The sequence below is a fragment of the Chionomys nivalis genome, chromosome 7 (assembly GCF_950005125.1).
Source record: "Chionomys nivalis chromosome 7, mChiNiv1.1, whole genome shotgun sequence".
Taxonomy (NCBI): Eukaryota; Metazoa; Chordata; class Mammalia; order Rodentia; family Cricetidae; genus Chionomys; species Chionomys nivalis.
In genome coordinates, this window is record NC_080092.1 from 86,223,260 (window position 1) to 86,242,128 (window position 18,869).

The 18,869-nt window shown below is 37.0% G+C and overlaps 1 protein-coding gene across 4 annotated transcripts in view; it reads left to right on the top strand.

The window, feature by feature from the left end:
* Positions 1-18,869, top strand: part of Tanc2 (tetratricopeptide repeat, ankyrin repeat and coiled-coil containing 2) — a 312,553-nt gene that overhangs the window by 93,458 nt on the left and 200,226 nt on the right. For 3 of the 4 annotated variants that reach the window (XM_057773318.1, XM_057773320.1, XM_057773319.1), the window contains exon 4: positions 15,412-15,594. In XM_057773318.1, the coding sequence (XP_057629301.1) occupies positions 15,412-15,594 (183 nt within the window). The remainder of the gene's footprint in view (positions 1-15,411; positions 15,595-18,869) is intronic. The other variant, XM_057773321.1, reaches the window with a different exon arrangement.

An 18,869-nucleotide genomic window follows, 5' to 3' on the forward strand; every position in this document is an offset into this window, starting at 1 on the left:
AGCCATGATAGTCTGCCCTCAGTGCATGAAGCCTAACAGCTGTGCATTGAAACCTTTGGAACTGTGAGCATGTGAGCACACCAAAATCTTTCCTCCTTTAAGTTATTTTCTCATATACAAAAATAACCAATACAGAAAATTGATTCCAAAGAAGTGATGGATGGTTGTTACGACTGAACCTAATGTGTTGTTCTTAAGCCTTGGAACCGGTTTGCAGGAGGATTTTGCAAAGTTTGAAAGGCTATAAAATTGTAACCAGAGGTTACCTGGTGCTTCTAGTGGGGCCTCAGGAGACCAGAACACCAACAAAAATGTGGATAACGAAGGAAAGATTCATGGAGTTTTAGGTGAGAAGGAAGACTATTGAGAATCAGACTATCTAGTAAAGAATTTGCCTATATTTTGTGCATGCTGAAACTTTGAGTTAAGATTAAATTGGAATTAGTGAACTAATTTGATAAAGGAAATTTTAAGATAGTGTAGCATTCACTACTGGCTGCTTTTAGTCAGGTTTGAAGTAAGAATTGGGAGCGACAAGCAGACTGTAACAATTTGAAAAATGTGTGTTTTGTCCAGAAAAAGAGTGTTTCAAGTGTTGTAAGGTAGGTTGTCCTGTTAAGGAGATTAGTGCCATTAAGAAAGTGAGTGCTTTGCATTGGGGTCATAGGAAAGATATGTTGAAGATTTCTCAGGAATTAGTGAGACTCCACTCTATGTAAATGTGTTAGGGTTGTTTCCTAGGTTGCTAGTGAATCTACGTGTAGTTTTCATCTACATTTAGATATTTTTAGGTATTTAGATAGAAAACGTATTTTCTATTTTCATTTTATTTAAAAATAACTGATCAATTCATATGCCCGTTTATTGATGGATTACTTCCTCTCTTTAAGTGTTTAATTTTTGAGCTTGTATTAAATTCTATATATTAATCCTTTATAGGATGAATAGCTAGAAAAGATTTTCTTCAATTCTGTAGAATAGCTCTTCACTTTTAATTGTTTACTTTGTTATGCAGAAACTTTTAAATATTACACAATCCCGTTAGTTAGTTCCTGCTGATATTTCCTGAGCTATCCGTAAGGGAAAGGAGTTTAGTGTCAGTCTTTTGCATGCATATAGCTTTCCTGGCATCATTTGTTAAAGAGGCTTCTTTTTGTCAGTGTGAGTTTTTGACACCCTGATAAGAATTAGATGTTTACAACTGTGTTAGTTTATTTCTGGATATTGTCTTTGGTCTGACTCTGTATTTGTCCCAATGTCTTGCAGTTTTTCTTATTATTCTTTTTGTGTAGAATTTTTTAAGTATTTGAAATCTTTGTAGATCTGTATGATTTCTTTTCTATTTGAGGTTTCCCCCGTTTATATGAAGATTATCATTTACATTTGGATGGCATTTGCGCTGAATCTGTACATTGCTTTTGGTAATATAAGTCTTTTAAACAGTATTCTTCTCATCCTTCTAGTGGGTACCTTTCCATCTTCTAGTATCTTCTTCAGTTTCTTCCTTAAGTGATTTATAGTTTTCATTGCAGAGGAGTCTTTAACGTCTTCAGATTTATGGTTAGGTTTGTTGTTTCTGTTTGTCTATTTTGAATAGATTGTTTTCTGACTTAAATTTCAGTGAGTTACATATTAGTATATACAGAAACTACTTATTTTCATAGGCTGTTTTTGTTCTGCCACTTGACTAAAAACATTTATTTGTTTATTAGATGTAAATTTTCTAGATGAATCTTTTGTGTCTGTAAGCGAACAATGGTATTGTCTATAAGAAAGCATAATTTCTTCTCTTTTCTTTTTTTTTTTATTTTTTATTTTTTTGGTTTTTCGAGACAGGGTTTCTCTGTGGTTTTGGAACCTGTCCTGGAACTAGCTCTTGTAGACCAGGCTGGCCTCGAACTCACAGAGATCCGCCTGCCTCACCTTTGTATCTTTCTCTTGCATTTTGTTTTGTCCAAGAATTAAAGTACTATATGAATAAGAGTGGAAAGTAGACACCTTTATTGTGTTTCTAAATTTAATGAAATACTTGCCATTTTTCTCCAGTGAGTTTCACGTTAGCTATAAGCATCCGTTTGAAGCAGCCTTTGTTGTTTTACATATAGCTTCTTTTATACTTTTGTCATAAAAGGATGTTAAAGGGTTGGTTTTTTTCCTAGGTAAACTCTCTTATGACTTTGTTTTTGGTTCTAATTATGTACTGACTTGCATATGTTGACTCATCCTTGCATTATTAGAATACAGCCAATTTGATTATGCTGCATCATCTTTCTAGAATGTTGTTAATTTCAGGATACCAGTATTTATTGAAGATTTTTACATTTATGTTCATCTAAGAGATTAGTTATACTTTTGGTTTTGGTTTTATCTTTTTTCAGGGAGGGGAGGAGGAGATAGGATTTCATTCTTTGCTCACATAGGTCTGAAATTTAGCCCAGGATGGCCCTAAACTCATGACGTTGCTCCTGTTTTACTCTCCCAAGTGCTGAGATTATAGGTATGATCTACAACATCCTGCTTCTATGTGCATTTGGTATTAGGGTAATGTTGGGTTTGTAAAGTGATCTTGGAAGGATTCCCTTCCTTTCTATTTAATGGTCTATTAGAAGTCATCAGTGTCTAGAATCTGTCTCTTTTATTTTGGGAAATGTTTAATTACTGTTTCTATCTCATTGAGGTTTGATCTGTTGCAGTTGTTTGATAGGTCATCTGTATCAAGTGTTCCATTTTTTTAAAGGTGTTTTATAAGTATATAAAATTTTAAATATTCCATAGTGATCCTTTGGTTCTTAGTGGCATCTGTTGTTATCCACTCTTGTTTCTTTAGGTTTGTTGGCATTTGTCAATTTTTTTTATCCTTTTAGAGTCATCTCTTATTTTTGTTGATTCTTTATGCTCTTCTTCTTTATAGTAAAGTTGTTTTTTTTTTGTTTGTTTGTTTTGTTTTGTTTTTTCGAGACAGGGTTTCTCTGTGGTTTTGGAGCCTGTCCTGGAACTAGCTCTTGTAGACCAGGCTGGTCTCGAACTCACAGAAATCCGCCCGCCTCTGCCTCCCAAGTGCTGGGATTAAAGGCGTGTGCCACCACCGCCTGGCTCTATAGTAAAGTATTGTTCCATTAATTTCAGTTCTGATAATGTATTCTGTCTTTTCACCTACTATAATAATTTTTGATTTGGCTTGCTAAAACTTCTTATACATCATTAGGCTATTTCATTGATTTTTTTTTGATCTTACTGATTTTTTAATGTATATACTCGTATATCCTTTTAGAACTGTTTACCCAATATCCCAGATATTGGTAAGTGATATTTTATTTTCATTTGGTTATAGGAATTTCAATATTTACCCCATTACTCAAGGTCTCAATCTTATTTCAAAAGTACACTGTTCAATCTCCATGTTTGTATAGAATCTATATACTTCCCTTGATTCTAATTTTCAGTTTCGTTCCATTGTTATCTGATGCCACAAAAATTCTTTAAATTTATTAAGACTTATATGGCCTAACCTATGTGCTTTAATTACAGCATTTTTTTTTTTTTTTTTTTTTTTTTTTAGTTTCCTGTAATTGGGGTAGAGGTAACTCTCACAGATACCATACACTATCAAATAAAAAGCCCAAAGCCAATTTTTGAGTCATTAGTCAGTGGGATCCCATAGACACTCCCTAACAATGCAGGATTTTGCCATTACTCTTGGTTATACTCTGAAACTTGATGGTAAAACCCTGTTGCTAAAAACACCACCTACATAAGTCATGGGACATGGCGAAATCCAGATGGTACCAACTTGGAAGCTTCATCCCTGATAATTAGCGTTTATAGTGCTAGAAGGTGTTATACATGCTACCAGTAGAGAACAATGATCACTATCTTATCTGGTTGTGAACCTGGTAACAACTGCCCTGGAAGGACATGCCTGCTGATTTAGTGGTGGCACAGATGTCGTTGAAATAGCCAACCACTTTCTGATTGGCTAAAGCCTGCCCTACAAGGCAGAACTCTTCCTTGGTACCTTTAATTGGGTTTTGTTGTTTTGTTTTGTTTTATTTTTATTTTTTTGCTACTGGCTAGGTCTTGATCCCTAGGGGAAAACCTCATAGTAGTAATCTGTTAATAAACTATTTCCTAAGTGATCATTTGTTTGTTTTTGAGATAGGGTCTCTCTTTGTAATTTTGCCTGGAACTCTCATTTTGTAGAATAGGCTGACCTTGAACTCACTGATATCCTCCTGCCTCTGCTTCCAAGTGCTGGGATTAAAGGTGTGCACTACCAGGCCCAGCAGTTACTATCTTTATGCATATAGAGTAGTTCATCTCTCAGTCCTCATCAAAGAAGCTTCTTCTTACAGTAGATTGTCATTAATACAGAGATTCACAACTGGTCACTGTTGACTGCTCAGTTTTAAATGAACAGCTGTGTCATACCCCATCCCTCCAAGAACTCTTTGATAATTGAGGATAAAGGTACAGAAAGATTCTAAAAACCAGGGATAGTGAGTGTCTGCAGTGAAACAATGTTTGTGAGATGTGATAGCACTACTGCATATGTTTGTTTGTTTATTTTACTATTTGAAATAGACCATTCCACACTGTCTTGCTTTTAGCATTTCTGGTGAGAGAGCTGATAAATTCTGATGTGTTTGTGGAGAAAGAGGCACACTCATTCATTGCTGGTGGAAATGCAAACTTGTGCAACCACTTTGGAAATCAGTGTGGCGATTTCTCAGGAAATTTGGGATCAACCTACCCCAAGATCCAGTAATACCACTATTGGGAATATACCCAAGAGATACCCCATCAAACGACAAAAGTATCTGTTCAACTATGTTCATAGCAGCATTGTTTGTAATAGCCAAAACCTGGAAACAACCTAGATGCCCTTCAATGGAGGAATGGATGAAGAAAATGTGGAATATATACATATTAGAGTACTACTCAGCAGTAAAAAACAATGACTTCTCGAATTTTGCGTGCAAATGGATGGAAATAGAAAACACTATCCTGAGTGAGGTATCCCAGACCCAAAAAGAGGAACATGGGATGTACTCACTCATAATCGGTTTCTAGCCATAAATAAAAGACATTAAGCATATAATTTGTGATCCTAGAGAAGTTAAATAAGAAAGTGAAGCCAAAGAAAATCATATAGTCATCCGCATGGAGAGGGGAAGTAGACAAGATTGCAGGGCAAAAACTGGGAACTTGCGGGTGAGGTGGCATGGGGCAAAGGGGAAATGGGATGAGAAACATGAGAAGGGGAGGATGAGAGGAGCTCGGGGGATTGGGATGGTTGGGATATAGGAAGGGAGGATACGGGAGCAGCGAAGTATATATCCTATCTAAGGGAGCCATCTTAGGGTTGGCAAGAGACATGACTCTAGAGGGGTTCACAGGTGTCCAGGGAGATGTCCCCAGCTGGTACCTTGGGCAACTGAGGAGAGGGACCCTGAAATGACCCTGTCCTATACTGATGAATGTCTTACCTATCACCTTAGAACCTTCATTTGACGATGGATCGAGGTAGAGACAGAGACTCAATTTGGAGCAATGGTCTGAGCTCTTAAGGTCCAAATGAGGAGCAGAAGGAGGGAGAACATGAGCAAGGAAATCAGGACCACGAGGGATGCACCCACCCACTGTGACAGTGGAACTGATTTATTGGGAGCCCACCAAGGCCAGCTGGTCTGGGACTGAATAAGCATGGGTTGATTCTGGACTCTCTGAGCATGGCGGACAATGAAGGCAGATGAGAACCCAAGGACAATGGCACTAGGTTTCGATCCTAATACATGAACTGGCTTCGTGGGAGCTTAGCCTGTTTAGACGCTCACCTTCCTGGACGTAGATAGAAGACCTTCGTCTTCCCGCAGGGCAGAGAATTTGGACTGCTCTTCAGTATCGAGAGGGAGGGGGAATGGTGTGGGGGGAGGAGAAGAGGAGTGGGGATAGGGGGAGGGGAGTGGGGGGAGGGGGCAATATTTGGGAGGAGGGGAGGGAAATGGGAAACGGGGAGCAGGTGGAAATTTTAATTAAAAAAGAATAAAAAATAAATAAAAAAAAGAATAAAAAAAAAGAAATATTGCATGAAAACACTATCCTGAGTGAGGTGAGACAGACCCGAAAAGAGGAACATGGGATGTACTCACTCATATTTGGTTTCTAGCCATGAATAGGGGAAGTTGAGCCTATTATGCGTGATCCTAGAGAAGCTAATTAAGAAGGTGAATTCAAAGAAAAACATTTAGGCGATGAAAGGAGACAGAGACAAAGACCCACATTGGAGCACCGGACTGAAATCTCAAGGTCCAAATCAAGAGCAGGAGACAGAGCACGAGCAAGGAACTCAGGACCGCGAGGGGTGCACCCACACACTGAGACAATGAGGATGTTCTATCAGGAACTCACCAAGGCCAGCTGGCCTGGGTCTGAAAAAGCATGGGATAAAACCGGACTTGCTGAACATAATGGACAATGAGGACTACTGAGAACTCAAGAACAATGGCAATGGGTTTTTGATCCTACTGCACGTACTGGCTTTGTGGGAGCCTAGGCAGTTTGGATGCTCACCTTACTAGACCTGGATGGAGGTGGGTGGTCCTTGGACTTCCCACAGGGCAGGGAACCCCGATTACTCTTAGGGATGATGAGGGAGGGGGACTTAATGGGGGAGGGGGGAGGGAAATGGGAGGTGGTGGTGGGGAGAAGGCAGAAATCTTAAAGAAAGAAAAAGAAAGAAAGAAAGAAAGAAAGAAAGAAAGAAAGAAAGAAAGAAAGAAAGAAAGAAAGATGGAGTTACTTTCTTGTAGCTCTTAGTATTTTCTCTTTGTTTTCACCTAATAGTTCCCTAATAGAAAAACCCTCTGTTTCTCTGTGTAGCTTGCCATATTTTCTCTTGGCCCTTCAGTGACTAGGCCCACCATTAATGACACATTTTTGGGGTGCTGAACATGAGATGTGGTGACTAGCCAACTTCTGTAGAGCTCAGCATGTACCAGAGGATCTATAGTCAAACTGCAAATTCTTAAGAATAAGGAAGTTTGTTTTCTGCTGCATTTTGAGATTGCTGGTTATTTAATGAAAGCTATTATGTACGAAATTCTGTTAGTATTCACCAATATTTTAATTGAAACATACATTTTTAGATTTTGTTTGTAGCATCAATGAGTTCAAACATAATTTTATAGGACAAAGAAGATAAAAAGAAAATGTTTCTAAGCAGAGAAATGAACTAGGACAGCCAAACTGGACTAATTGCACTATGATTCCTTAAGGAGGATTATCAGATCCTAAAATTATCAGCTTATTTTTAACAGTGGGACATTGTAAGTGAAAACTGGTACTTCAGTAAATGAAATGCAGAATTTTGAATATATTCCTTCGTAAAAAAAAAATCTGTTGCTGATTTTGATCACCAAAAGACTCTTTAATTTGTAAATTACTATGATGGAATACCTCTTTGTTTACTAATCTGTAAAATAATATAATTATAAATCAATTGTAGATAAATCAATTTCAGATATGTTCATGAAATCCTAATTATTAGAACCTAATGTTAGAAAACCAGACTTGAATAAATAGGTCTAGGAGATACAATATCTATCTGCTCAGGCGGGGGGAGGGAAAATAGAACACACTAAACATTGATCAGAGACTAAGAATAAAGCTTCTTCAGTATCCTAGTAAAATTTCTAAAATCCAAGGAGAAGGAATAGATCCTATATTTTTGCTCCTGAAGATTGGTGGCACATTAATAATGGTCAGGACGAAGGAGGGTGGACAGAACATGGCATTTTGAAATATATTTTGAATTGGTAATCTGCAAAACTGTTAGTCATGTGTTGTAAAGAGTTGGTAAGGGAAGAAATTAGAAATGATTTCCATGCTTCTGGACTGAAAAAATAATGTGGTTAAAGGTAAATACCTGTGTCATTCTTCATCTCACTACAATTCCATGACAGAAAATCACCACTTCCAAGTGTATGTGCTCTTCAGTGGCTCTCCGCATTTGCACTGTGCTACACAAACATCACTGCCCTTTATCTGTCACCACAAAATAAAGCATTAGGCCTGTTGAGCAGCGGTCCCCTCCCTTTTCCTGGGATGCTCTGGAAACTGCTGTCTACTTGTTGTCTTCCTTGATTCATCTCTCCAGAGCATCTCATATAAGCAGGATCATGTAGTGTGTGGCTTTTTGTGACTTCTCTTGATGGAGGAAGGTCATTGGTTAAAAAATAAAGAAACTGCTTGGCCCTCATAGGTTAGAACATAGGTGGGTGGAGTAAACAGAACAGAATGCTGGGAGGAAGAGGAAGTGAGGTCAGACGCCATGCTCCCCTCTCCCTGGAAGATGCAGGGCAGCTCCTCTGAGAGACAGATGCCATGCAGCTCATTGCCAGGGCAGGCGCGATGAAGCTCCGACCCAGGATGGACGTAGGCTAGAATCTTCCCGGTAAGCGCACCTTGGGGTGCTACACACATGAATAGAAATGGACCAAGCAGTGTTTAAAAGAATATAGTTTGTGTGTTGTTATTTCAGGGCATAAGCTAGCCAGGCGGCCGGGAGCTGGGGTGACAGGGAAGCGGCCCGCAGCTCCCACTACATTCTCTTGCACTGAACATTATGCTTTCAAGGTTTTTTCAACTGCATAGTATTTAGTTAGGCCATCATCTCTTTGATAGCCAAATAATACTTCATTTATGTAAAATACTATATCACATTTTGCTTATCTGTTTATTAGTTTATGACGCATTTGTGTTGCTTCTGCTTTTAGATATTATGAATAATGCTTCTGCAAACATTCATGTCTAAGTTTGGGTAATAAACATGTTTTCAGTGTGTTTGGTTATGTACATGAAAGAAAGAATTGAGTTACATGGTGATTCTGTGTTTAACTTTTAGATGAGCCTCCTATTTTACAAAGTAACTACACCATTTTTCACTCCTACCATTAGTATGGTGGTCCAATTTCTCTACCAATTATTTTTGATTATTTAGATTGATAATCTGCAAAACATAGTCACATGTAGCAAAAGATTGGTAAGAGAAGAAGTTTGAGTGATTTCTATACTTCTGGGCTGAAAAATATATGGTTAGAGGTAAATACCTGTGTCATTCTTCCTTGAACTACAATTCACATATTTTAACACAAGCATACAATTCACATATTGTAACACACATACAGTTCACATTCTATAACACATACACGCAGTTCCCATCCTATAGCACGCATACAATTCACATACTTTAACACATGCATACAATTCATATACCCTAACACACACACATACAAGTCATACACCATGAACACACATGCGCATGTCAAGATGAACTTGCAGGAATGAGTTTTCTCTTTCCACAATATAGGTTCTGGAAATTGGTCTTAGGTCCTCAAGGTTTGCAGCAAGCATTCTCACTTACTGAGCCATCACATTGGCCCATTTTTAAAGTATGTATGTATGTATGTATGTATGTATGTATGTATTTATTTATTTATTTATTTATTTATTCTTAAAGGTGAATCTAATTGACTATAAAGAAGGGTGTCATTTGACTTTGATTGACTTTTATAGAAAGCTTCAGTATCTTTTCACATACAGAAGGACCTTTTATAAGTCCTTTGTAAAAGTTGTTTGCCCAGTTTTTAATTGGTGTGTGTGTGTTGTTGAATTGTAAGAGTTCTTTGTATATCCTAGACCTTAGACTCATCAAAAATATTTGCAAATATTTTCCCATTCTGAGAATTGTATTTTAATCCTATTAAGAGCATTCTTTGATAACCAAAATGGTTTTTTGTTGATCATACTTTTGGTACCATTTATCCAAACACATATTTCCATTATTGTAAATTTATTCTTTATTAAAAATATTTTGAGCCGGGCATGGTGGCACACATTTAATCCCAGTACTCGGGAGGCAGTGGAAGGTGAATCTCTGTGAGTTTGAGGTGTACAGAGTGAGTGCCAGGACAGCCAAGGCTACACAGAAAGACCTATCTATCTGAAAAAACCAAAAATAAATAAATAGACTAGAATAATTATTTAAAAATATTTTGTGTGTGTATATGTGTAAGCACATACATACATGCCCACAGTATGTATTTGGTGGTCAGAGGATAGCGTGCAGGAGTTGGTTGTGTTCTTCCTGTGTGGTTCCTGAGGATTGAGCACAGGTGGTCAGGCTTAGTGGGCAAGTGCCTGTACTTACTTGCCACAGTGTCTCATCAGTCTTCACTTCTGTTCTTTTGACTCTCTAGTCATCATTCTAATTTTTCCCAACACATCTTTCAGCTTTCTAGTTCTCTCTTTTATGTAAATTGGCTTTCAAATTCATCTAAATTTAAATTTCATCTTTTAACACGAATTCTAAACTTTTAGTTTCTTAACATATTAAACGTACTCCTTTAAATGCTGTAATATTTTGGTCAACACATTGTATCTTTTGTCAGGTTTTATGGTTCATTTGGCTTTCTCCCCTTGTTCTCCCCCCCCCCTTTTACATTTATTTGTTTATTCAGTTCTAAATATCAAACCTAGGGCCTTGAGCATGTGAAACAAGCACTCTGCCCATGAGTTATATTCCCAGCTTACATGATTTTTCCGATTCATCCTGTTCAGTGTATATGTGTTACTGTTAACTGATGGCCAGATATTATATATGCAAACTTGCATAAATAATTTGAGACTTATGATATCTTCTCTAAGATGTGTTTGTTTTTGCAGTCCTGGCAGTGCACTATTGTCTTTAATTTGATGGGAGATATCCTTGTAAGAGCCGGACTCTCTTTTTCTTTTTCTCTTCCTTTCTTCCTTACATGTTTCCTTCCCTCCTTCCATCCACCCCTCCCTTTCTCCCTCCCAGAAAATATACAAATGAATTTGTGTGTGTGTGTGTGTGTGTGTAAAATGAGTCTTTCTCTGTGTCACCAGCCAACTCGCAAATAATGGCATGGAGACTTCTTATTAATTATGAAAGTTTGGCCTATGGCTTAGATGAAAAGTCTTAGGTTATTAAAATATCTTAAATGCCTTATTCTATAGGTCTCTGTAGTGTTTGAAGACCACCTGTTTATCTAAAATATATCTCTGTTTAACCTTGAAAGCATAATATGACTACAAGTTTGATTATTATTGATAACTAGCTACTAACCTGTTTTTTTTGTAATTATACATTGTTTTTAAATGAGCTGCATAGATACAATACCAAAAGAAGAATGGAAACATATATACAACATAACAAAAATACCCTTAAATTTGTATCAGCATACAAAATATTTTAAACAACAGTAGAAACATAGATTATTTTCTAACAAAAATAACCTTAGATGTTATCAATATACAAAATCCATACCAATGTAAAATATTTGAGATTAATAGTTGCCTTTTTAGTCTAAAATAGATTCAAGAATCTACCTTTTTGTTCTATCATTCCTATTCCTCCCCCCTTTTCTTTTCAGAAAGAGATCCTTGAATCTAACTTCCCTTGCTTAGTTTCTTCCCTTACCATGACCAATAACAACTTGTAATCAACTCTCCTAAATGCTGACATCCATTGAATGATGAAGAACTGCCCACCCCACCTCTTGGGAATGTGGGCGTTGTGTGCTTTGTGTGCTTAAAATACTTCCTGCTATCTGGGGGCAATGGCATCTTTAGGGTATCCTGAGAAAATTGAGATAATGGTCGAGTCCTGGGAGAGCTAGCTGTATTATTTGTTGTCCTGTCTCTGTGTGATGGGAAAGTGCAGGACTTATCCAAAGTCCTGGCTGGAGTAGTGTGAGGCTGGGCCATCTCAGCTAGTAGCTTTAAAGTTGTTTTGTATGCATAATTTTGTGGAAACTGCAACAGAGACATTTTGAGAGGCTGGATCACCTGGCCTACTTGTATTTATTCGTGTCTGGTCCTTTATTTCTGAAAACATGTAAAGGTATATATGTTAATATATCTGTATTAACACAAGTATGGAATATGTGGTATACACAATTCAGCTAAAGATGTTTTTTCTGTTCTATGTTTGAGCAGGTAAAAGGCATATGTCAACTTGATAAGTCCATTTGGACTGCTTAGCCAAACTGTATTATAAGTCTCTATCCATGTCATATAAAAGGATGGCATGTAATAAATCATGAGGACTCTGCAGCCAACAAGATTTTTCATGTCTTATCCAGTCTCAGTGCTGTTCCCATGTTGAGGGATCAGCATATTTGTCACCTGTCCTGTAGTCTTTCTTGGCTTTTCCCTTTTGGTCTGTAGCCAAGATCCTCAGGTCTCCCCCGATCAAATCTGATCTTCATTTATTTTGAAGAAATCCATAGCATTTCATTTTCTGTGGAAACAAAAGCACAACCTCTTCCCCAATGCAAATCATTTCTTGACTTCCATTCTGAAGCCAAGAGTTGACTGAAGTTTCTGTCCCACCCAGTCCTTCAGTTGTTCAGTCCCAAAGAAAACACACAGAGGTCTACATTAATTATAAACTGATTGGCCTATTACCTCAGGCTTCTTATCAACTCTTATAACTTATATTAGCCCATAATTCTTGTCTGTGTGAGCCATGTGGCTTGGTACCTTTTTCGGTGAGGCAGTCACACCTTGCTTGCTCTGTGTCTGGCTTCCTCTGTATCTGGGTGACGACTACAGACTGAAACTTCCCTCTTCTCATAATTCCTGCCTCTATTTCCTGCCTGATCACCTCACCTATACTTCCTGCCTGGCTACTGGCCAATCAGCATTTTATTAAAAATAATACAATTGACAGGATAAAAGACCATTGTCCCACAGAAACCTCAGTCAACAAATGGTGCCCAATATGGGGCAGCTACATCCACATAAAGTCTGAGAGAGCTTGGGAAGTAATCCTAGACAGAAAAGAATTTAAGCATGGCTTATTGATAGTAGTATTTTCTCAGGTGGGCTCTGCTTGCTAAAGGCAAGTGCTCTCATTTAAGAGAGGCTTCCTGACTCAGTTTTAGCTGCAAAATTTTACAACTCTTTTAAGAGGTCCTGCCATGAAACAGTTACATGATGTTGATAAAAAGCTGAATGCATACTTTTTGGTGGTGGCAGAGACCTTGAAATGCCATGGAGTTGTGGCTTTTCAACGTGGTTCTGGCCAGTACCTCTGCCATGAGGCTAGTCTCTCAGAAAGCTAAGGAATGGGGTGGATCTACCCATCAAAGCCAGGGCTTTAATCCTAGCCGTATTGCTTAGCAAATTAAAGACTCATGTGGTCAAAAAGAGAGATATAGTAAAGATAGTTTCAGACAAAAAAGCCTTTAAACAGTTTACAGTGTGTTTAGAAATATATGTAAAAAAGAAAAAAAAATAAAATCCTCAAAATAGAATAAGAAAAAAAGAGAATAATTGGGTGTGGTGGCACACACCTTTAATTACAACACCTGGGAAGCAGAGGCAGACGGATCTCTGTAAATTCAAGGTATGGTGGCACACACCTTTAATCCCAACACTTGGGAGGCAGAGGCACACAGATCTCTGTGAGTTCAAGAACAGCCTGGTCTACAGAGTGAATTCCAGAACAGCCAAAGATACACAGAGAAACCCTGTTTCAAAAAGCCAAAAATTAAAAATAAAAAATAGGTTAAAATAAAGCCATGTAAAGATAAAAATACACAGAGAGTCTGGATACTGTGTGTTATTGTGTTGTCTTTAAATTGTTTGATGAGTAAGGAAGGAGCAAAAGCTGCTAAAAGACATTTGATTATAAATATTGCTGGATTAATCCAATATGTATTTTAAAAATACTTTGACTTTAAAATTTAAGTCAAAAGATATGTTATTTGGAGAAGAGGTTTTGCTTTTGTTTCCACAGGAAATAAGGGACTGTGCATTCATTCTGCATTAAGAAAACTCAGGTTTGACCAAGGAAACCCCTCTGAGAAATCTCCAATAGAAGGAATGGCCCAGATGATCATAAGAAAAACTAAACAAATGCTATTAGATTTAGAGTTCTTGTTTTAAAATAAAAAGGGAGGGAAGTGCTGTGGGACAATGGTCTTTTGTCAATTGTATTATTTTTAATAAAATGCTGATTGGCCAGTAGCCAGGCAGGAAGTATAGGTGGGGCGACCAGGCAGGAAGTAGAGGCAGGAATTATGAGAAGAGGGAAGTTTCAGTCTGCAGTCATCACCCAGACACAGAGGAAGCCAGACACAGAGCAAGCAAGGTGTGACTGCCTCACCGAAAAAGGTACCAAGCCACATGACTCACACAGACAAGAATTATGGGCTAATATAAGCTATAAGAGTTGGTAAGAAGCCTGAGGTAATAGGCCAATCAGTTTATAATTAATGTAGACCTCTGTTTGTTTTCTTTGGGACTGAACCATTGAAGGACCGGGTGGGACAGAAACTTCATTCGACTGCCAAGACATCCCTAAAGTATAAAGGCTGGTTTAATTCAATTCCTTCCATAATCCATTGTCTCTCAGCAGCTGCCATTCTCTGTTAATTAAAATTACAAAAATTCAAAATTAACAAAGCACCATATAAGATTCAAACTCCCTGTGCTTAATATTTCCCCTCCTTACATGGCTTACCTTTTTATAGTAGTTTACTCTTTGTAAAGACTTTATTATTTTTTAACTATTTATTTGTTTGTTTTTAATGACTATACTCTTTTTTTTTTCTGTATCTGTTTAAAGGTTTTCTTGGTCCCTTGGTCTAGATTGCTTTATTGCATGCCTGCAGCCTTTTTTGACTGCATGAGCCAAGCCTTTAAACCTTCTGCACTACTCTGCATATGGCGCTGGCTGGATCAAGCCTGCAGGCAAGGCCAGGAGCCATATCTCTGAGAAAATGTGAGACTAGGAAGTCCTGTCTAGCTCCGTTTTTGCATGTTTGGTACTTTAAAAAAAAAAAAAAAAAAAAAAGCTTTCTCAGGTCCTATGTGGAAATATGTGCCCCCACAGTAGACACCATATATATGTATCAAAAGTCTTTGTCCCACAAGCTAGCTCCCAAATAATGACATGAAGACTTCTTATTCATCATGAAAGTTCAGCCTATAGCTGAACTTTGTTTCTAAGTAGTTCTTATAACTTAAATCAATCCATTTCTATTAATCTACATCCTGCCACATGGTTAGTAACTTTTACCTCTCCTCCTGTACATTCTGCTTCCTCTGAGTCCTTTCTTCCTCCCAGACTCCTCTCTGTCCCAGGAAGTCCTACTTAACCTCTTTCTGCCTAGCTTTTGGTCATTCAACTCTTTATTAAACGAATCAGAAAACCCGTTGGCCAAGACACATCATGACGGTGTAAACAAATATTCTGCAGTGTGTGTGTTAGAAAGAGAGAGAAATAGTATTCTGAGTCATCCTAGAAGATTACATTTTGTAAAGAATTAAAAATCCTTTTCTCATCAGCTTTTTTATACCATTCTTTCCTTTCAACAGGTGGCATCTCCACAGAAAGCGACTGTGCTTTTGAGCCAGACTACGCTGTTCCACCACTTGCAGTGAGTGAAGGTATGCAGCACATTCGGATTATGGAGGGCATGTCTCGCTCTCTTCCATCCTCCCCCTTACTCACACATCAGTCTATCAGTGTTCGGCTCCAACCTGTGAAGAAGTTAACTGGTAAGGAATTTACCTGAATTTAGTATGTTTGACAGGAAACCTGAGAGTATGACCCGCTAGGTCACATCAGATGTGTGTATGTTCATCTTCAGATTTCCTCCCCTTTGGTCTTCCTAGTGCCACGAGACTTAGAAAGTGGAGCTCCTACTGATTTTAATTTAGAGAATTAGAACAGTACTCGGTTTGACAGACTGTTGTATTCATTTCTAAGTGACCCATCTGTTGTGGACATATTTTTCTAGGTTTTCAGGAAGTTCTTAGTTTTGCCAGAATACACTGTTGTTCTGACTTTATCAGCTTGTTCCTGTCACATTAACAGATGGAGACATCGTAATTTTAGTTTTATTAGAGCTTGACAGTTCAGCAAACGTTTAGGTATTAGCCATGTTTTTGTTTGAAATCATTATTTGAAGATTTCATTGCTACAGTTTAAATGTGACGTAGATTTTTTTTTCTCTATAGACCATTACAACTTCTTGGGATATTTATTGTGATTTGTAGATTGCAATAGCACTGACATTAAATACAATCTCATGATTTGTATTGTTCATGCAGTTTATGTTAGGTTTGGAACTAGATCCTTATTAAATGGACTTTTATCCTCAACATTTTCAAGAAAGAAATTTTAAGATATAACTGAAGAATATTTCCATGTGAAAATATGTAAGCCTGGGTCATGTTGTTGGATTCCTCTGACATTATCAATATAGTCTTAAAACAAAAACATGTTAGTATATTTTAATTACATGAAATGATGAATTTCATTGTGCCGTTTTAGGCAGGATACTCTTGGTAGTTGTCAGTTGACTGGTATTGATGGATTCTGAGTGCATAAAGGCATGAAATGTAAGGGCATGTTAATTGTTTCCTTTGTGACTGCTTTTGAGCTATATATAGTAGGGACATTTAGTTGTCGTGACAGGTCAAGAAAAATAGTAAGAGGAAGAGGATAAATGATACTTTTTGACTCTTCTAAATAGAATGGAGCATTTAATGTTTATAATTTTCACCAAAATTTTATTATTCTGTATTCATAAAATGTAAGTTTGACCTCTTTACATTGCTTACTGTATTTTATGCATTTTGAAGTAACTTGAATGAGTCAAAGTATTGACACAGATTATTAGATTTAAAAAAAAATGGTAAAATAGGGCTTGGTAGTGGTGGTGCACACCTTTATTTCCAGCACTTGGGAGGCAGAGGCAGGTGGATGTCTGTGAGTTTGAGGCCAACCTGATCTACAGAGCAATTTCTAGGACTATCAAGGCTACACACAGAGAAACTCTGTCTCAAACAAATAAACAAGTAAAAATTCAAAACAAACAAAAAATTGGCTAAATAACTTAAAACATAGTTAACATAGTGTGACAAGAATAAACTGATTGCTCAGAAATCCTCCCTTTTTGCAGTAAAAGGTGTCATTACTAAAACCCAAAAAATGCAAAACCTGATAGTTCTTGTATGTTGTGTTTCATTTTTTTTCACACCCCTTGGAAAAAACACAAAAAATTCGGGTAGGATAAATAAGCTGGATTGCCTGGGTTCTTCAGTACCTACCTGCTTTGCTTATGTCAATTTCAATGCTAATCTAAATAAGATATCTTTGCTAATAGATAAATAAATGTAATAACATAATCAGTAACTTACTATCCCAGAGGTTCTGTCATGGCGCAGAAAGTTAGGGTATAGTTGACTAATAACGTGTATGAACTGCTGAGTGTTAATTTCATAGTGTTTACAGCATGTAAAAGTCTCATAAAGTTTTACTTAACTGAAGGATGTCAAAACCTAAGAATTAAAGATTGAGAGTGAATTTCAAAGCTTCTGAATGAAGTGACTATGTTCCTCAAAGAAGATTCTGTAAAAAATGTTTCCTTGGCTTTTATTCTTCTAAGTAAGGCAGATGATAATTTTTTCTATTCAACAAGGAATAAGTGAAAATATTTCAAAATTAAAAAAAAACCTTGGTTATTAAATTGCTTATCAGTTACCCTTTTCCTAATTATGTTTTGTTACAAATAAATAAAAAGAAAGTTAAAAGAAATTAAAATTACAGACAATAAAGAAATACCCTCCAGAGGTACATACCAAAGGGTACAAATTTAATGAATCCATTGGGGCTAAAATTAACTAATTTATCTATTTCTATGCATTTAAACTTCTAAGTATTATTTATGTGCATATTACCTACCAAACATAATAAATAGTTAGCCTGTTTTATTTCTTTTATTGCTTTCTAATATTTGCTTTCCTGTTTTGGGGATATACACATAATAATTTTTTAAGAATTATTTTTAATTTAGATATTTATTTAGAACTAAATGAGGTACTACTCTAGATAAAACATAGAAGTGTAAAAGATAAGATCTTGCTTCAGGGTTTTTATATTTCAGTTATGTGAGAGACTGATAAGAAATATATAACCACTGGGAATGGTTTTACAAACCTTTAATCCCAGCACTTGGGAAGTAGAGGCAGGCAGATCTTTGTGCATTTGAGGCCAGCCTGGTTTGCATAGTTCCAGGACAACCAAGGCTACATAGACCCTTTTAAGGAGGGGAGGGGCGATATAACCAATAAGTAAGATAATTTAAATAATAACAAGTACTATGAAGGTATGAGTAGGGAATGGGATGCAGAAAAATTGGGGTAGAAATGGAGTTAGGTGGAATAATGCAAGAGGAAGAAAAAAAGGAGCAGGATTTAGGGGAAGAGCTATGGGAAGATCTGGAGTGTAAGCCTTGTAGGCAAAGCAAACAGTACAAGAAATCCTGAGACAGAAATGAGCTTGGCATATTCAGAAACTCTAAAGAGCTCAAATGTGGTTTAACAGAGTGTGTCAGAGGAGAGATTAATAGAAAATGAATTCAAGAGTATGGGAGGAGTCCGATGTTTTAGCTGTGGTCAGGAGCCTACTGTGATTGTAAGAGTACTTCCGTAGTCATAGTAAGATATTACAGAGGAGTAACCTTTTCATGTCATTGTTTTTGGGTGGTTTTGCACAGATGTATGTGAAGACCTGTTTGCAGAAAGAATTACATTTTTCAGATATTTTTACTTTTTTGTAAAGAGTGAGAATAACAAACGGTTACTTTAAAAGATACAAATAGCTTAGAGCGTGAAAATAACTTTTAAATGTGTAGATGCATTGCTCTATTCTGTACAAGCATAAGTTGATATAGCAAAAGCAGTTCAGACACAGGCTAAATGGTAAGACTGCTTAAGTTTATATTCCAAGTCTGATTTAGTCATTCCATATTTGTGTGCTTCTATAA